General features: G+C 35.2%; 1 protein-coding gene across 1 annotated transcript; it reads right to left on the reverse strand.

Annotated features, from left to right (window-relative positions):
• Positions 1 to 1,716: 1,716 nt before the first annotated feature.
• On the reverse strand, positions 1,717 to 16,351 carry YARS2 (tyrosyl-tRNA synthetase 2). The gene is made up of 5 exons (XM_051962800.1): positions 15,546 to 16,351; positions 7,118 to 7,285; positions 3,812 to 3,967; positions 3,305 to 3,475; positions 1,717 to 1,930 (listed from the first exon to the last, which is right to left on the reverse strand). Exons 1-5 carry the CDS (start codon positions 16,325 to 16,327, stop codon positions 1,771 to 1,773), a joined length of 1,437 nt encoding a protein of 478 aa, XP_051818760.1. The 5' UTR covers positions 16,328 to 16,351; the 3' UTR covers positions 1,717 to 1,770.
• Positions 16,352 to 25,516: the final 9,165 nt, after the last annotated feature.

A 25,516-nucleotide genomic window follows, 5' to 3' on the forward strand; every position in this document is an offset into this window, starting at 1 on the left:
ATAACTGCCAGGAAAGGTTCCCAATGTCTAAATATAGGAAAAAAGTTCAAGTTATACTTTTGACCACATTAGGGGTTTACATTTCTTAAATATCTTAAGATTCTTGAAGCTGCTCCCTGTTTTTGAAAACTTTTGCACTCTTATCAAACAAAAGGCCTTGGACATCATTTTAGTTATGCTTCATATTGTACGAAATATATAACTTTGATTTATATATATATACACATATATATATAATCCTATTCTGAAGCAAGTTATATACACATGTAAAATCACCTATTTTTTGCTTCACATTTTAAGGAACATTAAAACTGAAATTTAAGAAATACTCTCACATTACTTCATTTCATGTCCTTACTAACAGGGGCTATCAGTAGTACTAATTGGTGACAGATCATGATCAGGTTTCTCTTATTTTGTCTCAAGTGTTGGATGAAAATATTACATAAATTTCAGGATGAGAAACATTCAAGCAAAGCATCAACTATAGAGATTTCTGAATTTAATGCCTCTTGTTATTGTAAATAAAATTATTGGTGTGAAAGAAGCGCACTACAAAAGTCAATAAATGAGTACTTTTAAAATTTGTTTTAAGTCCATTCTTAAAGAAAGCTAAAAAAAAACACATTGAAGTTTAATTGTAAGGGTTTTTTGACCCTCATCTAAAAAAAATGAATTTGAGAGTCAGGAAGAAAAAAAGATGTTTTCTTATAATGCTACCTTTGCTCAATCTTAGGACTGAAACCATCGAGATCATTTACTGTAGCTCTTTTCTCATTTTACAGGTAGACCACAATTGAAAAACTTGTTTGAATTAGTTCACAAAACTTAAATGGCAAATTTAAGTCTCTTGACTGATTCTCAAACTGAGTATTCTTTTGCTTACTTATCTTTAAAAATTGAGATTACTCTTAATCCTTGGGGTGCTTTTTAGCCAAAACCCCAATTTAACTTATTTATTAGCCAAGGATTTGACAACCTTGCTAAGTCTGAAGATCTAGATGCAGAAATTCCTTAATTTAATCAAAGACTGCAATCTGCATTAGTAGGAGGCTTTTCTCATACTGCCATCTTTATTATATTTAAATTACTATTACTAGCCCAAGGCTTAACATCTTTTTGATTGTAAGTCTAAATTATACTGTATTTTCAAAGTTTCTAAAAATATAAAACGAAGTAGGCTAATATAATACTTCCATCATCCTATGATTCATGTAACACCTTTGATTCTGTGAACTACTAATTAAGTGAATTCTACAATTCTTGTTGATAAGAGAAGCTTAAGTCAAAATGATGGAACTTTTCTAATTCAATAAATCTTGTAAAACTTTTAACACATTAACTTTTCTCTCCCAAACTGAATACTTTATAAATTTTAATATTTTTCTCTTTCATAAAGAGGAAACTGAGATAAGTTTCTTTTTGTTTCAAAACCTTTTTTCCCCCCTCCCAAGGATGAAGTCTACAAATTCTTTTATAGAATGGCTGCATAATGAAATATGCACTCTTGGCTTCCCACCAGTTGTCATATAATATAGTAAGTAGTAATTAACAATCCTTTTTATTTGCATTTTCTAAATAGTCTGCACAGGTAGTACCAAAATTCACTGACACTGCTACTCTTTTCTTGAGAGAAATAAAACATCAATTAACCTACACAAATATGGTAATTAAACTGAGAATATCAAAGAATAAAGATGCTGAAGCCAATTCATCTTTAGATTGCTGGCATAAAATTTTTATTATCAGGTAGGTTATAAAATTTTCTAATCACAGCTGAAGCCACTTTATGATATAGAAATTTCTTTTTCCTATCTTGAGTAGAGAAAGTCCATTTTTGAGGATATGTTGTCCAACAACTAGAACACTTTCTGGATTAGTTACTTGTTTGTGATTTATACTGACTCCTCCTTCTGTAATCATTTGGTACCTAAAAAATAGAAATTTATAAAAAGTAAGCTGATTTATTTCAAATTTAAATGCAGATTTATTAGACTATATTTTTGGTAGGTCTCCAACTTAAGAGAGTTGTTAGGATCTGTAGCCTTCTTTCTCTTCCTCAAAGAATTTTGAATAAGTCATTACACTACAGAATAACATCACTGGTTTTTTTTTGTTTGTTTCTTCTGTAGTGCGTAAGAGCAGAGTGTAGCATCTGGGTTAAAATTCTAGCTTCCAATATAGATGTATACTAGCTTTGTAAACTATGTTCTGACTCAGTCATCTATTACTATGTATTAGTATTATTAGTGTAGAAATATTTTTCAAACCTGAATCTGTAAATGACTATGTGTGTTATTCCCATTTTCTCTTTTCATACTTTTCAGTGAAAGGTATCTTTTGTTGAGTGAAGAAAAATTAGGCTGCAATTTTTTTTTTTTACTTTTGCTTGCCAATATTGTTCAATTAGCATAGGTTTCCAAAGTTAATAAGATAAGGAAAGAGATGTCGGGTAATGCAAACGTCTTCATTAGAAGGAGAAAACGATTGATAAAAATGCATTAGTTAAGGAGCTCTTATTTACCTGGATCATCCAGATACTTCAGATTATTCAATATCTTTAAATTTCTGATTTCCCTATTTCTGTGTTTTCCCCACTCTTGTTCACTGGGCCTCCAAACATCTCTCTCTCTCTCTCTCTTTTACTTTTTGCTCAGTCAACAAATATGATTAATTTTAAATTAGTCTTTTTGATCTTCATATAGTAATTGATTTGCATTAGTTTAAAATCCTGTATCAAAACTGTCAATTTCCTTTCTTCCATTTTTGGCTTTTCATTGTACTCTCATTTTTATTCATTCTGACAAACTATCATCTATCTATAGATAAATATTGGCTATAAACAGAAAGCCCCACAAGTTACAAATAATATTATTTAAATTTTGTGATGTGATATATCCAGTTATTGGGAACTGAATCTCTTTCATTGAAGTTTCCAATGCTTAGTATAATAGCAGTGCCTGGCACAAAATAAGCACTGAATAAATGCTTTTTGATTTAACATACATCTAAAAATATCAAAACTTAAGTTCTAAAAACTATGATTTTTCCTTCTCATTCCAATACTTATTTTGTATTTTTCTTTTTTTTTCATGGTCAAATCTGAGCCTCTCCCTCTAGTGTCAATCTACCAGTCCCTGTAGTCTACCAGGACTTCTCCCTGGGAGATCTGGGGATTGAAACCTCAACAATGGACTTTTTGGAAGATGGTAAAATGTATTAGTTGTATCAAGCAGAAAAAAAACAAAACTGCTTCATGATGTGAACTATGCCTTTGGAGATAGATGATTAATATAAATCTTACCCTCTTGGACCATTTGGAATGGCATTTGCTTTGCGACATATATCTAATACACTTGTTCCAGGATCAAGAACCAATTCAGAGAATGGAGCTTCTTTAAATAGCTCTTTTAACTCTTCATCAGACATAATCTCAAGCGCATCTATACTGCAATGATAAAGGGCTTGTGTACACCTGAAAAAGATGAATATTTCAAGTGATCTCAACATTTTAATAAAGGTACTTACTGATGATTTTGACTCCAAAGCTATTTTAAAAGTCATATAATTTTCTAAATGGAAGGGATTTTAGGAATTATTTAATCCAATATTCTCATATTATAACTTGAGAAAATATTTTTTAAAATGTCCAGGGCAAATTTGGTTAGTAACAAATTTTCAGCCTAAATCTTAGATCAATTCTTCTGACTACAGACTGTTAATCTTTTGAATGAAACTTATCCCATATTTCATGTAAAATCTTACAAATGGCTTCCTATCTTCTAGGCTGGCTAAAGTTTGAAAAGATTACCTTTTGGCAGACTGTAGTCCTTCTTGGCCATGAACAAATTTTGTTACTTCTGTTGCAAGTCTTATCTGAGGCCCCCATTTTTCTGGTGCCTTGGTATGCATCTGCATTATATCTTCAATCTCCGGAAGGGGTAAAAAAGTGAAGAGTTTAAGGTACCTTAAAGAAAAAAACAGCAATATATTCTGTATTTACTATAATATTTCCATAATCTTTCCCAACTTCCTTACATTTCAAATATTAACCTTCAAGTGTCAATTTTCAAAGAAATCTCTAATGTTTTGACTATTTTTAGAAAAATACTAACTATGCCTCTAGAAAAAAATATATATTATCACTGCCCAAATGAAAATCATTTTGGACCTTTAAAAGACAAAATTGGAAAACCCTTGTGAAAAGTTTCGAAATCATGATTTGATTACTTAAAAAAACAGAAACAAAGGACCAAAACTACTGACAGCAACAAAGAAATAAATGGATGTTTGCTATTTGGGAAAATAACACATGGCATAGCATGGAAATTACTTGGGACAAACAACAACAGATTTTGTGCCTGTTTCTTTCTATTGAAAAGAGATTCACTTGAAATGACTAACCTTGATAGATACTAGACAGAGCTAATTAACCTACCATTAATTAGTTCTTTGTCAATTGAACATTACTTAACTTGCTGCAATTCTGTTGTTTTAATTCTATGATTTTTGAAAATAAGTGCTATGTTAAAGTAGTTTAAGAACATACATAAATTAAATACTGTAGTAGTTTCTGTTGATGTGGGAAAATGAAGCATATAAAGGATTCAAGCCTGCAATGAAAGTGGAATAGATTGAACCAAAAGTACAATGGAAATGCCAACATTTACTGGTGTAGAACTGAATTAACAAACAGGAAATAGGTAAAAATACTTTGGTGGGACTTGGCAGGTTCTCTACAGTACAATGCAAGTCTCTTGAAGTTTTCAAGAGCAAGATCAGTAAAAATTACTGATTTCCTATGAAGAAATTGTCATAGGCAAGACATTAAGATCAGAAAAAGACCTTTATGTTGAAACTCATTTTTCAATTCAATGTTATATCAAAACCATTGCTAGAAGTCCAAAGTAAACCTCTAAGATCTATACATCTTAAAACTGAAAAACATTTTCCTGTTTAAATTTAAATATTGTATGCATATGTGGGATTTAACATAATACTTCTCCCATGTTTAACCTATATTGGACTACTTGCCACTTGGGGGGAGGGAGATGGGAGAAGAGGGGGAAAAACTAGAACACAAGGTTTTGCAAGGATTAATGTAGAAGAATTATCCATGCATGTTTCAAAAAATTTAAAAGCTTTAATAAAACAAATATATGCAATATATCTATCAATTAGTACAGATATATATGCAATAAATCTATCAATTAGTATAGCTACTGGCACAGAAATTCTGTCCTAATGTCAGCTAATAAATAAAATGGAAATTTGGAAATACATGATGAAAAAGAAAACTCCACTATAGATTTAATAATTCTGATCACAAGCAGGATGTCTAGAAAATTTATCCCACTTGGGATAAATTTTCAGAGCTAGAAGAGGACTGAAAGTGACACTTCACACTGTTCCAGAAAGGGAGATTCAAAACTTCTGATTCAGAATCTAGCACTTAATGCTAAGCATTCAGAAATCAAAATAAGTTTTAAATATATTTTATTTATTATATTTTATTTTATAAAATGTTATTTAATTTAAAATATAAATTTATTTTATTTAATTTAAAATATAATTTAAAATTTTATTTATATTTTAATATTGTTTTAAATATAAACAATATACATTAATAAACAATATACATAGAATTTTTGTTCTATAATGCAATCTTAAAATAGATTTTTCCTTTTTCCCATTGATTAAAATAAAGTCATATAACACATATATATAATCAAATCAAACAAAATTTTTGTGTCCAAAAAAATCACTTATTGCACCTAGAAGCCAACCCTCCTTTGTGATATGTTTCTTCATCAGCACTTTTGCATCATGATCATCTTTTTTTTTACACTGGTTTAATACTGCATAAATCCTTGTTCTGTTTATTTCATTTTACTTTACTCATATAAGGCTTCATTTAAGGTTTCAGTGAAAATTGTCCCTTTCAACATTTCTTATGGCAAAATACATTCATCTGTTTATCAAAATTTATCCTCTTTTTGCTTGCGGTTCTGTGGTTAAAAAAAAGAAAAGAAAAGAATGCTGCTATAAATAACTTTTCTTCTTTATTTGGTCTTCCTGGGGATTAGGTTTAGCAATAATATTGCCAGGTCAAAAGAGGCAGTAAATTTTAATGACTTTTTCAGACATAGTTGGAAATTGCTTTCTAGAAAGTGCTTTCCAGACTAATTTGCAATTTTTTCATTTCTATAGTATTATTTTTAATAACATTGTTCAATATTGTCCAATCTGTTTGTAACAGAATTTTAAAATCATGTTCTTTGGTGGGTTTTCTTGGGGTCTCTGGAGGTCTTTGGGGCAGCCTTCTTTTCATCAGATTAATAGCCAGGTTTTAAAGTCCAAATCCTACTGTCTCTTTCAAAGTCTAGTCTCCTTGCCTGGAGCCCAGGTTAGCTTTCTTAGAGGCCTTCAGGAGTCTTGGTTTCAGTGGAAAAGTGCAGGAGTCCAGGCCAGCCACCACAAGGCTGATGAAGATGGAATTATATTATGTAACACTTCTCCAAAAGATTTTATCATGTTGACAATAAAAAAAAAAATTGCTAGCTTAAAATGACTCTCCAACATTTTTATAGATGAGAGGAAACTGAGGCAAATGGTTTTAAGTCACATTTGAACTTGGGAAGAGATCTTCCTGACCGATTCCAGCTTCTAGCACTCTGTATCACCTTACAAAAAAACGCTTTAAAATATTTAAGTAATATTTCACATTATTATGCAATTAAACTACAGGTGTTGTCAGTCACACTGAAATATTAAAACTATTTTATACACATATAAAATTACATTATACTTGCATATAAAGAAAACCCTTATGGTAAATAAGTATAAATATATACAATTAACAACAACACAAAGCCTGCAAATTTTTTTTTAGAGTATATCAGACATATTCTAGGATAACTGTTTACTAAAAAGAGAATCATGTTGGTTTGCTTAAGCACTTTGAATTAAAGAATTCCAAGTTACCATATGTTAGATCTGCATGAAACAATCTAAATACAGGAAAAGGAATAATGCTTAAAAATTTAACTTGTAATTATGGGATTTACATATTTTTTTCTTAGCAAATTGTATCTCTCAAAAATCATCACTTACTTACTTTTCTATACAGTCATCAGGCTGTCTGACAAAAAATTGATAAAATTCAAAAGGAGATGTTTTGTCTTTGTTTAGCCAAACAGCATTGCCAGCAGATTTTCCCAGTTTAGCTCCAGTTGTACTAGTAATCAGAGGAACAGTGATTCCAAATACATCTTCTCCAGTCATCCTATATAATAAAGAACATTTTTCAGTGTTAACTTTATAATTCTCACAAAATTGTAAATACCTTCCAAAGGCACATTAGAAAAAATATGAGCCAGGTAAGAAGCAAAAATAGATGCAATTTATTATCACTTAAAATATTTACAGCTGGAAAGGAATAGCATGGAAAGGTGCATGGGTGGACCTATGCACACACAGAACACAGACACACATTCATGTGCTGATAATTAAAATTAATTTTGCCAAAGACCTGAAACTAGGACTCAGATCTTGACTACTAGTTATAGTGTCCTTTCCACACTATCCTCATATAGTAACTTCTCATCTGTTCCATTCAAGTAGCACTTGTATGAATTCTTCAATTGCTCTACTATCAAGAGGCTGATAAAAAAATCCTTTTACAAAAATATGGCTCATGTTTATGATTTTAAAAAGCATTTTTAAAATTAATGAACCTTATGAGTTAGGTAGTAAAAGCATTATAAGTGGCCACTTTGATTCTCTAAAGTACTTTAAAGTACTCTAAAGTATCTTTCTAAAGGTACTATATGGCATGTTTGTAATATAGAAATCAATTGTACTTTGTGAATTTTAAATGTCTCAAGATAATCAGAAATATCAGTTTGCAGAATGAAGGACTTTAAAGAGTAACTAATTCCAAAGTATTTAAACATAAGGAGCCCCATTAAAAGAATAATAATCTTTTAAAAACATTTAAAATCTAAAAATACAAAAAAAAATTATCTTATGTGAGAGGATTTCAAAACATGTAATAATAAATTTACATTTAAAGCATATATACTAATATATACACTGCATTCAGAACTGTCCATCGTTTCTTTGCTTCCTTGTAGGTTTTTTTTGGTTCTCTACACTGAACTTTTAAGTCTTTTTTCCCCTTTCCTCCCCACCACTTCCCCCAAACAGGCTGCAGTTAAGCATGGATATATTTATGTACACACACACACACACACACACACACACACACACACACACACACTTACACACCTACTTATAAACATACAAAATATCTAAAACTAGTAATATGTTTGACAATATAAATTTATCTTTTGATTTGAATCTTTTTAAACTTTGACTTTGATGTCAATAATTACCCCTCTTAATTATTAATACAATTAATACAATATAGTTAACAATTAATATGCAATAATTAATAATCTCCCCTGCCCCAAGGATCCTTCCATTATCCTCCCCTTTCCATTAATCTACATACTTTATCCCATTGCCCTTAATCTGGACACCATTCTATACCTGCCTTAGTCTATTTCCTTTCCCTCTAATTTCTTTAAAGATTTTTGGAGGCTATTATATCCTTCTAAGCGAAGATATTGACGTGCCCAAGGTCACACAGCTAGGAAGTATTAAATGTCTGAGGTCAAATTTGAACTCAGGTCCTCTTGACTTCAAGTCTGGTGCTCTATCCATTGCACCACCTAGCTGCCCATGTATTCCCCCCTTTAACTCATTCACTATGTGAATAGTATTTTCAGAACTTCTAGGCATCCCCCTCCATCTAATTTCTCAGTGTCAGTTCTTGCTCTTATACTCTATTTGTACAGCATAATTACTGTTTTACCTCTTCCTATGATTTTGCTTTTTAAAGTCATACCATATTCAGCTCTACCTCTTTTCTTTTGGACTACCCAATTACTAATGACAATATTAGACATATGATTTATATTTCCACATATAAAACATAAACATTTTGTCCTTAACTGAATCCCTTGAAATTAGCCTTTGATGTTGGTTCTTATATGTCAAATTTTCTGTTGAGCCTATTTGTAATAAAATCCTGACAATTTGACAGTTCCACTGAATGTCCATTCCTGGGATAAGGAGGATGGTGCCTCTGGCTTCAGGTCTTCCTTCAATTCTCCTCTCTGGGCCTGGAACCTAAAACCAAGAACTCTACTGGCTTCTACCCTCACCAGGCAGAAGTGTACTGGTTTCTTCTTGCCCAGGATCACATCCTCTCAGTTGGCCCTAGCATTCCTTATCAGCAGAGGTTCTCTCAATCTTCCCAGACTCAAAATCCCAGGGCTTCTAGCTTGCTGTTTCAGCTGAGCTAGCCTGGAGATTTTTATAATTTACATTCCACTAACCTCTATTTTGGGATTTTTCTGAGGATCTTGTTTTTCTCTAGTTTACATTAGCCCTGAGGCACAATTCTTTTGTTTTGTGGGGAGAATCTGGAGAGCTTGACTTCTTCTGATCTACTCCCTATTTACATGATATAAAATTGTTTAGGATCCTGGTCTATTCTATGAAGACTGTCATCAAAACAACATCAGAGTAATTTTTTAAAAATAATCTTTTCTTTAAATTGGCAACCTTTTTCCAAATAAATTTAAGCAAAGATTCACAGTGAAGGAGTTAGAAAGCAAGTTGACTTTTATTCTGGCTTACTTTTGCTCTGTAGCACTTTTAGTGGAGCTTTAGATGTAGAAATTGTTTCGTTTCTGAATTCTAAAGCAAGAATAAGTTTTTAAATAGTGACACGGATCATTACCTTATTTAATACATGAGGATTTGAGTATTGATATCCAGCTAGATTCTGTTTTTTAGACCAATTATTATGTTTTTGAACCAATTATATTTATTATATATATAAAATATATTTTACGATTTTATATATGTATATAAAATACCTTAGCTAAAAGGCTCAAAATTACACTATTCTGTGTATTCAGACTATTTAAGTAATGACTATCATTATATCCCTTCAACATAGTGAGTTTTCCCAGTTACTGGAGTTTGCCAAGGAGAGGGACCAATTATCAGGTTTTATATAGATATAGATATAGATATATAGATATATAAATAATATATATAATAATTTTCTAATTATCCTGAGTCCCAGATAATTATAAAAATCAGAAGGGACTTTAGATATCATCTGATTTAATCCTCCAGTTTTAAAGATGAAGAAACTATGGACAGAGAGGTAAAATAACTTCCCCAAGGTTACAAAGCAAGTTATGGAGAAGATAGTACAACATCTCCTAAACTATGCTTCAGTGTTCTTCCACTACATCATGTAGCTTCTTTTTATATAAGTACAAACTATTTTGTTCTTCCTTATTTCATTTTTTGCTAATCTGTAAATATTTTCACTTTCAGTCAGTTGCTACACGATCTGTTTACTATCTTGAGCACTATTTGGATGGAAGCAAGCATTACTGATCACTGTTAGCTACCCTCTATATCCTTCTTAAACCGTGGGTCACAACGCCATATTGTGACTAAATTAGAGGGGCCATGAAATTATGATTTATTTTCAGTAAATGTTTGATTTATATATTATACTATTTTATGTACTTATATACACAGAATCATATAAAAATTTCTTGGGCAAAAAAAGGGTTGTAAATGGAAAAAGTTTTAAGAAGTCCTGCTAAAATGGTCAAAGGATATGAATAGACAATTTTCAGATGATGAAATTGAAACTATTACCACTCATATGAAAGAGTGTTCCTAATCACTACTGATCAGAGAAATGCAAATTAAGACAACTCTGAGATACCACTACACACCTGTCAGATTGGCTAAGATGACAGGAAAAAATAATGATGAATGTTGGAGGGGATGCGAGAAAACTGGGACACTAATGCATTGTTGGTGGAGTTGTGAACGAATCCAACCATTCTGGAGAACAATCTGGAATTATGCCCAAAAAGTTATCAAACTGTGCATACCCTTTGATCCAGCAGTGTTTCTATTGGGCTTATATCCCAAAGAAATACTAAAGAAGGGAAAGGGACCTGTATGTGCCAAAATGTTTGTGGCAGCCCTGTTTGTAGTTGGCTAGAAACTGGAATTGAATGGAAGCCCATCAATTGGAGAATGGCCGGGTAAATTGTGGTATATGAATGTTATGGAATATTATTGTTCTGTAAGAAATGACCAGCAGGATGAATACAGAGAGGCTTGGAGAGACTTACATGAACTGATGCTAAGTGAAATGAGCAGAACCAGGAAATCATTATACATTTTGACAATGATATTGTATGAGGATGTATTCTGATGGAAGTAGATTCCTTTGACAAAGAGACCTAACTGAGTTTCAATCGATAAATGATGGTCAAAAGCAGCTACACTCAAAGAAAGAACACTGGGAAACAAATGTGAACTATTTGCATTTTTGTTTTTCTTCCCGGGTTATTTTTACCTTCTGAATCCAATTCTCCCTGTGCAACAACTGTTTGGTTCTGCAAACATATATTGTATCTAGGATATACTGCAACATAGCTAACATATATAGGACTGCCTGCCATCTAGGGGAGGGGGGGGTGGAAGGAGGGAGGGGAAAAATCGGAACAGAAGCGAGTGCAAGGGATAATGTTGTAAAAAAAATTATCCTGGCATGGATTCTGTCAATATAAAGTTATAAAATTAAAAAAAAAAAAGTCCTGCTATATACCACCCAGGAAGCATCCTAATCAGATGTGCTCAGAACTGTCTTGGAGCTTACCAAGAAGCTCTTTTGAAACTAACACATGAGTCTATGTGGGAGACTGATATATCTCTTGCCATTTTTCTTCCTATGAAGAGGAAAAAATCTGCTTAGATACAAAAATCAATCTGTCAGAGTCTATATTAACATTACCAAGATTAGCAGAATTACAGAGCAAAAAATTCCGTTTTTGTACTAGTTTGGGAAAAATTCTAAGTGTATTTTCATCACCAACATTCACTAGTAATTAATACTTTTTGTGACTTAAAGCTCTCTACAACTTGTTTTAGCTTGGGTGTTATGTATAATACAGTCCTTACTCTAATGTCATCATTATTAGGGGACTCTAGAATACACAGCTATCTCTAAAATCTTGTGTCTCATCAAGATGAAAAAAGTTTCATGTAAGGGCAAAGCAACAAACATTGAATTTGGAGTTGAAAAAACTTAAATCTGTTTGTTTTATGTAGGGGCAGGTCTTCCTTCAATTCTCCTCTCTGGGCCTGGAACCTAAAACCAAGAACTCTACTGGCTTCTACCCTCACCAGTGTACTGGTTCCTTTTTGCTCAGGGTCACATCTCTCAGTTGGCTCTAGCATTCCTTATCAGCAGAGGTTCTCTCAATCTTCCCATGAAGTGAAGCTCAGTAAGAGGTGTCTTTTCTGAGAGATAGGATTTAACCTATATCTTCAAATCTAGTAATATGACTATTACATTATACCAAATCTGTTATACAAGAATCAGCCTAACTAAACTGGAATTCAACACTAGAAAACTGGCCACCAACAAATAATTTTCTGTTAGACACAAAGCAACTTAAGAAACCAGATATAGTAAGGATACAATCTGTGTTGGTATAAAGTACTCACATCAATTAGGTTATAGATGCTTTAAATAAAAGTTGCCCTATGAAGTCACATATACAAGGTGATTTTGCTCAACTCTTTTGTTGTTACAAGAGAAGACTTATGAAGAGAGGAGGTATATAGCCAGAATCTAGAAATGAATGAGATGTGAAAAAATAAAGTATGTCAATAAAATTTTAATATGAAATAGCATTATAAATTTGGGGGGAGGGGATAAATATATAAGCAAAACCAAAAGGAAACTTTCCTCTAATATATTAAAAAAAAAAAAAAAAGATTTTACAGTTCTGCCTTTTATAGCATTTGCAACTATACTATCCAAAAGTTAACCACTGGATTTCTTACATTAATTATTTGTTAGTTAAAGGCTCAAAATTACACTATCCTGTGTATTCAGACTATTTAAGTAATGACTACCACTATATCCTTTCAACATAGTAAATTCCCAGTCACTGGAGTTTGCCAAGAAGGGGGGCCAAATATCAGGGATATTATAAAAAGAATTCATATTTCTGGTAGGAACTGAATTAAATTTCCATTAGCTCTATTTTGCTTTATCTTAATTTGTATAAATCTTATATTTGTGATGCATATACGATCAAATTTATGTATATGTATTTTTTATCCATGTATATGTGTTGTCTTTGTATTCCAGTCTTAATCTAATTGCCTTGGTCTAGAGCAGAGCTTCTTAAACTTTATTTGCAATACTTTTTCACCCAAGAAATTTTTATATAATTTTGGGATATTTGGTCTAGAGAAAACCTTGAGTCTCTAGAAGCAGAACACAAATTTTACTAAGTCCTAAGATGATGGCAAGTTTTAAGTCTGAGTGTAGCAATGGACTTATAGATTAATTGAGGCCACAACAATCAACCAGGATTACTGAGATACTACAATCTGCACTCATGAATGGAGTGTTCAGAAATATGAAATCATAATGTCTTTAAAACAGAGAATTAACTTGATAAATTGAATTTCTTGAAGGAATCATGTTTTATTTATGGGCCAACAGTCAATTGTGTCTGCATTTAGAGAAATAATTTGGCTAAATTTTATGAGATTTATCCATCTTCCTATACCATCTTAGGGGAATTAACCCTATTAGCTCTGGAATTCTTCCCTATATCTCAAAAGCCAGATACTCTTGGTGAGTGTCACAGAGCCCACTACATCTAGCCTGTCCCAGTTACAGTCCACTTCTGCCATTTTCTTGCCATCTGTCATTTTTTGGACCATTACACGTTGCCTTAGACCCTATCCTTAGACAGTCCTTCTACTCGTTTGGCTTTAATTTCTGAGGAGAGTTAGCCTTTCTTGCTAAGGCCCACCCCTCCACTTCATTCTTTAATTTCTTCAGGAAACTCATTGCATGGATCATTAACTCTAATCTTCAATTTCCTTTTTTCTGCTGATTTCTTCTTTTGTTATTTAAATCTTTCCTCGTGAGTCACTTTATACTCATTGCCTACATATCCCTTTACAATCTGCCTTCCACTCTCACCAATTACTAAAACTATTTTCTTTAAATTTATCTTAAATTCCTTAAACTGGGAGCCTTTACTTAGTTCTTCATCCTATTTGAACACTCTCCTACCTTGAATACCCTGATATTGCGCTCTTAGTTTGCCTTCTCTTTGGCTAGTTCATTTCTAATTCATTTCTAATTCCATGTAATAGGGTTGCCCTCCAGTGCTCAGTGCTGGGGTCTCCTCTCTCTTTCTATAGGCTTTCCTGGTGACCTTATCAGCTCCCATATGTTCAATTATTAGTTCAATGAAGATTACTCAAGAGCCAGCTAGGTGGATAAAGTACCAGGCTTAGAGTCAGGAAAACCCAAGTTTCAGACACTTCTAGCTGTGTGACAAGTCACTTAACACTGTTTGCATTTCTTCATCTGTCAAATGGAATTGTGGAATTAAAGGCCAAACCAGTCCATTACTTTTTTTTGGCCAAGAAAACACCAAATGGGATCATGAATGGGACAAGACTGAACAACAAAATGCAGATGACTCACAAATTTACTATAGTCAGTCTAATGTCTTGCCTACTGACATCTCCATCAAGATCAGCACAACAAATTTTACAGCACTTAAAATTTTCTCCCTTAAAATTTCCCCAAATATTCCTTTTTTTTCAGTAGAAGACATCATCATACATCCCGATATCCAAATTTACAATTTCAGAACCATTCTCTTTCCTAATTGCGACTAACTTGTCACATTTCACTGATTCTACCTCCTTTCCTTTTCCAGCTTACATCCATTTTTCTCAATTCAAATAACTGCCACCACTACCCTAGTTCAAGTCCTCACTCACTATCTTTTGCCTGGACAGACCATTGCAATAATAAAATCTGGTCTCCCTGTTTAAATCTTGGTCCTCTCCAGTTCATCTGGTGCATGGCTGCCAAAATGTTTGGCACTCCTCTGCCCAAAATATTTCAATAGCTCTAGAATAAAATATAAACCCCTCATGATGACTAGTTTCCAGTTTGGTCTCAATCTTTTTTTCCCCAAATTTCACAGTATCCTTCTTCCTAAACTTATATTCCAGAAAAATAGATCTACTACTTTCCCCCAAATTAAGCATTTTATCTCTCACTTCAGCATCAACCATACTTAAAATCTATCTTTTCATCACTTTTTTTCCTCCAAGGGGCTCCCTTCCTCTTCTCCAGAGGCTAATTCCCAGTCTTTCCTCCCTTCTCAAATTTCCTCGAATTTACTTATCTGGGTCCAAATAGAATCTCAATGAATACCAGGGTAGAGAGTGATGCGAGGATGAGAGGACACAACTATTTTTTCTCCATGTCTTTATACTGCCTAACACAAAGTTTTTAAACTCGTTAAGCCTGCGCTGCCTCTCCCCAACCCACCTCTTCCACAGAGCTAGATGCTACCTCCAGTCTTGGAGGCCCTTACTTGTGGATGAATTCGTATCCAGACACTATGTTGCCCAACTGGTCCGAGCCTCCCAGTTGGATGCGGCACCCATACCGCTGGTGCAAGTAGTAAAAGTCGTAGGCCTGGAGGACTTGGTAGAAGAATTCAGTCAGGCTCATGCCCTCCGGGCTCTTTAGTCGGGACTGCACACTATGACGGCTCAGCAGCGTCCCCATGCGAAAGCAGCCACCCACGGTGGACAAGAAATCCACCAGCGGCTGCTGCGAGTACCATGCTGCGTTATCCAGGACTGTGAAGGTCCCCCACGTCCGCCCATCATGGAAAAAGCGCTGATGGTGTGCGGACAGCTGTTCGAGAGACTCCCGCAGGGTTCGGGCATTCTCCCGAACGCGCTCAGCGCTCAGAGCTTCCCGCTCTTTGGTGCGGCCACTAGGGTCCCCAAGGCGCGCGGTGGCACCGCCAACTACAGCGATTACATGGTGACCAGCACGCTGGAACTGCAGCAACCCAAGAACGGTCAGAAGGTGACCGACGTGCAGCGAGTCAGCTGTGGGGTCGAACCCACAATATACAGTTTGTGCGGTGCCAGCCTTTGCTCCTCTGGCCAAAAGCTCCGGCAGCTCCAAGTCCACTCCCTTTGCTGGGAAAATTTCCTTGAACAGACCTCGCTTTCTTTGCGTCATGAGCAGGTCCTGCGCTCCCGAGTGGTTCTCACGCTGACCTGACGGCAGGACCTCCAGCCGTTTGCACAAGCTGAAACGGCGACCCAGCCAGAAAAACCGGAACGTGGGCGCCGCCATCTTGTCTAGCTGAGCGGAAAACCTCGCAAGGCATAGTGGGATTGTAGATCCAGTCTCCTCCTCCTCCTCAGGTCCCCGGGGTCTTAGAAAGCCCTAGAGTGCGGGAAGACTGAGGTGGAAAACTTGATTCTGGTAATTACTACGTGATCCTTGGCAAGTCCTTAAACTCGTACCCTAGGCAACTCTCTTAAGACAGAAGGTGTCAATTTCTATTCTGTAGGAATCCCTTTAAATTGTTGAAAAACAAAAATGACTGTAGTAACAATTTAGAGAGGTTTAGGGGCATTGGAAAAAGGGAGATTAGGACTGAGGCTCAAATCCATCCCACATTCATTTATCACCTGCTCTGTGTTATAAACTTGGAGATGTACAAAGATGAATAAGATAATGAGGTTTCTTTCAAGTAGTAAGGACTTCATTAGAATGTTAGAAAAACCGTCCTATGCATTTTCAAAGGAGAACTGATGGAGTCAAAATGAACTCAGAAGGCCACATTGTGGTGAAGGGACCTAAAAGAGGTTTCCCTTCCAAAGCACTGAAGAAAATAATGATTGGGCTGGTTGAAGCTATGGTTGGCTATAGTCCTACAATGAATGATGGCTCTTATTGAGGGACAAGGGATAGGAAATGAACCTAAAGAAAATCCAGGGTCCCTTCCTCTTGAGCAAGTTTTGAGGCATATAGTGGATGAAGAAAATCTAGAGGATTTCAGGTTCAGTCCAAGGTTCCACCTGGATATCCCAGGGACTCCTATTTGCCAGGTCACTTCTTTCAGCCTTCTTAAACTTTTTCCACTTTTGAACCCCTTTCACCCAAAATTTTGATTTATCTTAAATCTGAGCAGACATGTTTCTAGTAGCTTTGTTGAATGTTCAGAATCAAGGCTGCAGAGAAGCAACACAGTGCTGCCAGAAACACCTTGAAGAGAGAGGGAAACTGTTCCTTCCCTTTACTGAAGTTGTGGTCCCTTTAAGAAACTATTTCTTTTTGATCTGTGATCTCTTTCAGAGTCTCAGCCCCTCCTGGGGAAGGCATATCACCTCCCCCACCCCCAGATTAGTTATCTTTCCGGGATGCCTTTGATTCAATTTGATTCAATCTTTGATTCAATTAGAAATCCTGATCAAAAAGTACCCTTTGAAGTGTTAATTCCAATAGGAGATTCCGGCTGAAAACTGATAAGAATCTAAGCCTGGGAACCTCAGCTCCTGAAGCCCCAAGATTCCTTAAAAAGGGCAGTATCTGGACTTGCTCCTTGCAGATGGCCCTAATTAGCTTGCTTAACTGCTAGAACTCCTCTGCCATTCTCAGCGCCAAAGCTCCATTTCCTTAATAGGTCTTTGCCACTATAGAAGTCAGTCCCTTGGCAAACTGATTTCTATCCAACAATAAACTTTAATTTTGTAATTAAGAATTCGGGAATAAGTGAATTCTTTCACCTTTAAACCTGCAGCTGATTAAGGGGATTCTAACAGCTCTCTTACTGCCACTAACCCCTTGACCACCAGGACCACCATGACCAGAACATTCTAATCTCATCAACCTTGGATTCATTGAAGATTTGATTTGATTTGATTTTTATTGATTTGATTTGAATTGATTTTTAGTTGTTGTATTCAGAAATCTTTTACTATTGCTAAATGTTTTGTGACTCCCCATTTTCAGTTACACTACCCTGACAAAGGTGTGAAATTGTGTTATTAACACTCTGAAATTTTGTCCCCTTTTGATCTGAGAGATTAGGATCTCCCAGGCCCCAAAGAGTCTAGAGAGGGCCCATCCTTCCAGGATTCCCAAGCAACATTATTCAAGGGCAAATCAGCTCCCATTGATCTTTTGGAAATTCAGGAAATTCTAAATTCTCATTCAATTGAGAATTCCTGGTCTGATCAGCCTAGGCTGCCAGAGCCCCCTCTGCCCCTCCCTCCCCACCTCAGAGCTGCAAAAAAAAATAGGTTTCCTTTTACCCATTTCTTTGCAGAAAGGTCCAAAGCAGCTTGCTCTGTCACTTTGGCATAATGGCCACGACCCTGCCCCCTAAGAAGAAATTCTCTTCTCAGTCCCAGCCTCCATTTCCCTAATAGGACTTTGCCACTATGAAGTCAGTTTCTTAAGCAAAGCTGACTTCTCATCCAATAATAAACTTCCATTTTTGCCACTTAATATTTCGGGTTTGGGAATTCTTTCATGAAGAACCTGTATTGACCAAAAGTGGATTTCCACAACTCTCTGATTGCTACTAATCTCATCAACCCCACTGTGTGTCTTGACCCACAAAGAAGCTTTGAGCTAAAGGTTATCCTGTGGATTCTTTACCTGGACTCTTGAAGAGGCCATGTGTTTGGAAGTCTCTTCATAGGAATCAGTGAAGTGGATCCTTTGGCATGTTATTATAGGGGTGATGCAGCTGCAAGTTCTCAGCGTAGCTAAGTTACTATACTAATTTTTAAAAGCAGTTGTTTACTTATTACTGAACTCTAATTGCTAACTGAACAGATGACACAGGATCATGCCTTCATTGTTGACTATTATGTGTTGGTTGGTTGAAAACCTCTATTGCTAAATGGAAATTTAGCAATTTAAAATCCCACTTTCTAGTGGCCCTCCAATATTGTGAGTGCTTATCACAAAGTGATTGTGACTTTGCCATATGCTAAGACTTTTAATTCAAATCTTGGAATCCTGTCTCCTATGATTGTACAGGTTCTTAAAATGCCTTTTTGCCTCGTTTACCAGTAGTTCCATCTGCTGTGAGAGGCATTTGCAAATGGACTTCAACAGCTGTTACTCTGGAAAGAGGGAGTTCTCCTTAGGGAATGGGGTTCCTGTTAAGTTTTTCCAGTGAGAGGAGCTCCAGAATTCATGGCTGGCATGTGAGAAAGACTTTAGGGAAATGGACAGAGAAAATCTTTATGTATTCTGATTTCTTGGTGGTGGCTATGCTTCTGCCAAGTGCTCTTGAGAACCAAAGAGAATGGAACTCTTCTTGAGGATTGGAGACTCCCACTACACATTATTATTTGTGGGATATGTCAGCACCCATTAGAAGTAATATATGCTCCCTGCTAAATTAAATGACTAGATCAAGCCATTATAAGAACAGCAAAGTTTGGGGAGTGGGACCATTGCCAATCTGGGCATTGGAGTAGTAAAGCCACGTTGGGCTGGCCATGGGACTTTATGATTCTCCATAACTAAGGATAAGGTAACTATTGCTGTCCAACCAGAATATTCACCTAACCCAAGTAACTCCTAACCTATCTCAAACTGGCAAGTGATATTCTTATTCTAATGACAGGAGTTTTACATTTGCATCATCAGGTATCTGACTTCACACATCAACGGAGGAGGTCTGTATGCCCTGGAGAAATAACTCAGGCCTCATTTTGGGATGATTTTGTTATCTCACTCCTTGAAAGAGGTTGGGAGACCATATGATTGGGAAGTTCCTTGCTTTCTTACATCAAGGATCAATATAATTATGACAAAAAGGTGGTATTGATTCTAAATACTTGGATGAAGAAGATGGAGAATCCTTATTTAGTTTCTGTCAAAGAAGGGGGAAAACTTTCAAAAGAGAACTTTAAAAGGGCAAATATTTGGTATCATCTTTCCTATGAGTCTTCTTGGAAGGGTGAGACTTTAATTGAGTGAATGGGTGATAACATGGGAGTGTTCATCAGTATCAATAGTTTCTAGAACAGATTGCTGCAAGAGGTTTATGATTTTATCTTTGCTAGCATTTATATGTTTCAAAGTTTTAAAAAGCAATTTATAAATATGATCTCATTATAGCCTCATAAAGACTGGAGCTTTTATAACTTCCCTTTTATATGAGGAAAGTGAAACTTCCCAGGGTCACACAGCTAGTAAGTGTCTGAAGCTGGATTTGAACTCAGATCTTTCTAAAGTCCAGTGGTCTATCCACTGTGCCATCTAGTTAAGTATCCACAGATGCCCATGATTTTGAAGAAGAATTTTTGACTGTGCCAGAGATCTCATCGGTGCTTTGTCTCTGATGCTTCTAATAATTGTCACTACTTTGCATCAGGAGACCCACTTTGAAGTGCATTTTGTGGTAGTCTAATGCTTTAGCCAAACAGGCAGGGAACCTGAGAGTTCTAACTCTTATTTTCTACATATTTTTTCTTTTCCTTGTGATCACTCCTGTCAGAGGAGGAAAGAACAGGAATGTTAAAATTTTTGTTCTGTGACTCAATTTGCTTTTTTTCTCCTTAAAGTTTATTCTCTTAACCCCAACACACACTGCTTAACATGTTTCCCCAATAATAAGACCTATCCCGAAAATAAGCCCTCCCCTTACTGTGTAAGATTCCTCTAAAATAAGCCCTCCCCCGAAAATAAGTCCTATTGAGATTGCTACTGTAGTGAAGGTGATCCCCTGCGCTACACACCACATTATGGTACCCTCTGTATGCACCCTCCCCCACCCCTCCCCTCCACCCCCCCGGGTGAAACGCACGCCACGCTCCGAGCTGCATCCAATCAGAGCTGCAGCAGTGAGCAGGTCATCCTGTTCTTCCCCAGTGATTTGCTTGCTGGCGCCATTGAGAGCAGTGCCGCGGAGGAGAGCTGAGGCAGGACAACATAAAAATCCGGTATGTAAGTGGGAGTGAGGGGGCATGATGAAGGATAAAAGGATAAAAGAAGAACTCACGGGGCATGATGGAGGATAAAAGAAGAACTCAGCCAGCACACACCGAGCTAAAGAAATGAAGAACTTCTTTGCAGAGAGAAGAATAGATCAAGTAATGATTCCTGCAGGAATGACTGCCTATCTCCAGACCCTTGCAATAAACAAGCCATTCAAGGACCATTTGCGCATGGAAGTCAATGACTACATTGAAAATAGAATGGAAAGAAATCAGCGTGGAAACTTTGTGAAGCCCTGTCTGCAAGAAGTCATGACTTGGGTGAAGAAGTCATGGGATAAAATTACTGACAGCTGTGTCGCCAAGGCACTACGAGCAGGTTACCTGGACAAGACATGTTCATTTAAAGAGAGCTATATTGCTGGACATGACAGATTGGGTCCACTTCTTCTGAAGGAAATAGAGGCGCAAGACATCCAGGACGGAATTCAGGATATGGACATTTATGACGATGTTGTTGAAGAAGATGACATGATCATTATTGAATAAAGGTACTTTTTTTTGTTCACATTTACCTGTTTATTAAAATTGCTGTCAATATTCATTAAAATAAGCCCTCCCCTGAAAATAAGCCCTCTGGTGGTTTTCTGTCCCCCCCCAAAAAAATAATAAGACAATGTCTTATTATTGGGGAAACACGGTATGTCAGGAAGATTGTCTAGTTTTAACTAAAATCCTAAAGACATTTAAATTGTGGAAAATCCTCTAGAAGACCTTATTATTATGGAATGGCATAGGACTAATATGTACATGTTTTCTTCCCTCCCACAGAAATTCAATCAGTTAGATTAGTTTTTCCCTGAAAGATTTAAAAGGTCTCCTCATGAGAAGACATGGGACCAAGGCACAACCTATAGTCCAATTTCCCTAGTGAATATTGATACAAAGTTTTAAAATAAAATATTAGCAAGGATATTACAACAATATATTATAAATATTACATATAGAAAACTGTCAGCATAATTGACCATATTCCAATAACAAAACCAATGGAAATCATGATTATCTCAATAGAAGCTTTTGACATGACAGTATCCATTCCTATTTATTTTGAGGGGAAATGAGACAATTGATATTGTCACACAGCTGTCAACTGTCAATTTGAATTCAGATCCTCTTGTCCAGTGCTCCAACTACTGTGCAATTTTGCTGTCCCTCCTATTTAAAACACTAGAGAACATTAAAATAGATGGAGATTTCCTTAAAATGACATTTATCTAAAACCATCAAGCATTATCTGAAATGGGGATAACCTAGAAGCCTTCCCAATAAAATCAGAGATGAAGCAAGGATGTCCATTATCACCACTGTTCTCCAATATTATACAAATGCTAAGTGGAGTGAGTAGAACCAAGAAAACATTGTCACAGCAACAAGTTTATGTGATGATCAATTGTGATAGACTTGGCTCTTTTCAACTATGTGGTGATTCAGGCATTTCTAATAGACTTGTGATGAAAAGAGCCACTGGTATCCAAAAAGAGAAGACTGAATGTAAATCAAAGCATAGTGTTTTCAGCTTTTTATTATTGTTTGTATTTTTTTTTCTTTCTCATGTTTTTTTCCCCTTTTGACTTTATTTTTCTTCTGCAGCTTGACAAATATGGAAATATGTTTAGAAGGATTGTACATGTTTAATCTACATTGGATTGTTTGCTGTCTAGCAACAGGGAGAGAAAGGGAGAAAATTTTGCAATGCAACCTTTTCCAAAAGTGAATGTTGAAAACTATCTTTGCATGTATTTGAAAAAAACTATTATAAAAAAGAAACTATTGTATTGAAATGTTAGTTATGACAATAAAAGAAGAAATTTAAGGACTTAGAATAGATAATAAGGAAAAAATATTACTTTTTGCAGATGATCTGATGATATATTTAAATCAACTAAAAGTACTTAAAATAATTAACAACTTTAGCAATGTTTCAGGATTAAAATAAACCCACATAAATTATCAGCATTCTTATATATTACCAATGGAGCCCAGTGGCAAGACATAAAGAAATTCCATTTAAAATTACAGTAGACTACAATTTTCAGTTGATGAAACTATTTATACTCATATGAAAGAGTGTTCCAAATCACTATTGATCAGAGAAATGCAAATTAAGACAACTCTGAGTTACCACTACACACCTGTCAGATTGGCTAAGATGACAGGAAAAGATAGTGATGAATGTTGAAGGAGATGCAGGAAAACTGGGACACATGCATTGTTGGTGGAGTTGTGAACAGATCCAACCATTCTGGAGAGAAATTTATGCTCAAAAAGTTATCAAACTGTGCATACTCCTTGGTCCAGCAGTGTTAATACTGGACTTATATCCCAAAGAGATATTAAAGAAGGGAAAGGGACCTGTATATGCCAAAATGTTTTGTAGTAGTTAGAAACTGGAAATTGAATGGATGCCCATCAATTGGAGAATGGTTGGGTAAATTGTGGCATATGAATGTTATGGAATATTATTGTTCTGTAAAAAATGACTAGCAGGATGAATACAGAGAGGTTTGGAGAGACTTACATGAACTGATGCTAAATGAAATGAGCAGAAACAGAAGATCATTATACATTTCAACAATACTGTATGAGGATGTATTCTTATGGAAGTGGATATCTTCAACAAAGAGAAGATCCAATTCAGTTCCAATTGATCAATGATAAACAGAATCAGCTACACCCAGAGAAGGAACATTGGGAAATGAATATGAACTATTTGCATCTTTGTTTTTCTTCCCAGATTATTTTTACCTTCTGAATCCAATTATTCTCGTGCAACAAAAGAACTGTATGGATCTGCACACATATATTGTATCTAAGATATACTTCAACATGTTTAATATGTTGCCTACCACCTAGGGGAGGGAGGAGGGTGGAGGGAGGCAAGAAAAAAGTTGAAACAGAAATGAGTACAAGGGACAATGTTGCAAAAATTACCCATGCATATGTTCTGTCAATAAAAAGCCATAACTAACTAAATAAATAAATAATTGGAATTACTGTAGACAATAGAAAATACTTGGGAGAGTATCTGCCAAGACAAACCCAAGAACTATATGAACACAACTACAAAATGTTTTTCACTCAAATAAAGTCAAATCTAAATAACTATCAATTGCTCATGTGTAGGCATGATAAAAATTACAATTCAGCCTAAATGAATTTGTTTATTCACACAAATTACCAAACAATTACAAGGCTAGAAAAAAACTAAATTCATCTGAAAGAACAAAATGTCGAGAATATTAAGGAAATTTATGAAAAAATGCAAAGGAAGATGGCCTACACATATCACATCTCAGACTATTTTATAAAGTAGTAACTATCAAAACTCTATTATTGGCTAAGAAATAGATCGGTGAAATAGATTAGGTATGTAAGATATGTAGTAAATGACTATAATATTCTACCATTTCACAAACCCAAAAACCCCAATTTTGGGGGATGACAACTCACTCTTTGACAAAAACTGTTGGGAAAACTAATAATATGGCAGAAACTAGGTGTAAACCAACATCTTATATTGCATGAGGTCAAAGTAAGCACATGTTTAGACATAAAAGGTGATACTATAGTACTTTAAACAAATCAGAAGAGGAAAGAATAATTAATGACCAAACAAGAAATAGAATTATGAAATATAAAGTGAATAATTTATTTTTGATGGAATTGTGAATTGCTCCAACAATTCTGGAGAGCAATTTAGAACTACATCTAAAGGATATACCCTTTGATGCAGCAATACTATTCAGAATCCAAAAGACACAAAAAAGGGGGAGAGTATATGTAAAAATATTTATAGCAACTCATTTCTTGATGGAAAAGAATTGGCAATTTAGGCAATGCCCATCAACTGGTGAATGGCTGAACAAATTGAGGTATATGAACATAATGGAATATTATTGTACTATAAGAAATGATGAACAGGATAATTTCAGAAAACCTGGAAAAGGCAGGCTTACCAAGTAAAGTGAGAAGCAGGAGAACATTGCACATAGTATCAGCAACATTGTGTGATGATCAACTATGAATGACTTGGCTTTTCTTAATAATACAATGGTCTTAAGACAGTTCTAAAAGATCCATCTAAGAAAGAACTGGAGTTTGAATACAAATAGAAGCATGTTGTTTTCACCCATGTGTATATTTCTTTTGGTCTGTTTCTTTTTTCATAACATGACTAAGACAGAAACATATTTTACACGATTGTACAGATATAACCTATATTAAATTGCTAACTGTTTTAGGGAGGAGGTAGTTAAGGGATGAAGAAAAATAATTTGGAACTCGAAATTTTTTTCTTCTGAGTGATATTTTATTTTTCCAAAAACATATAAAGATAGTTTTCAACATTTATTTTTGTAAGACTGTATTCCAAAATTTTTCCCTTCTTCCCTTCCTCCCCCTTCTCCCAAGACAGCAAGCAACCTGATATAGATTAAATATGTGCAATCTTTTAAAATATATTTTCATATTTGTCATGTTGTGCAAGAAAAATCAAACCAAAAGGGAAGAAAAA

The sequence above is a fragment of the Antechinus flavipes genome, chromosome 5 (assembly GCF_016432865.1).
Source record: "Antechinus flavipes isolate AdamAnt ecotype Samford, QLD, Australia chromosome 5, AdamAnt_v2, whole genome shotgun sequence".
NCBI classification, from domain to species: domain Eukaryota; kingdom Metazoa; phylum Chordata; class Mammalia; order Dasyuromorphia; family Dasyuridae; genus Antechinus; species Antechinus flavipes.

Coding starts and splice junctions, on each gene's coding strand:
- YARS2 (XM_051962800.1), bottom strand. CDS start 16,327: ATGGCGGCGCCCACGTTCCGGTTTTTCTGGCTGGGTCGCCGTTTCAGC. Junction 3,968..7,117: donor CCTGATGACTGTATAGAAAA/GTAAGTAAGTGA, acceptor TTTTTCTTTAAG/GTACCTTAAACTCTTCACTT. Junction 1,931..3,304: donor ATTCCAAATGGTCCAAGAGG/GTAAGATTTATA, acceptor TCTATTTTTTAG/GTACCAAATGATTACAGAAG.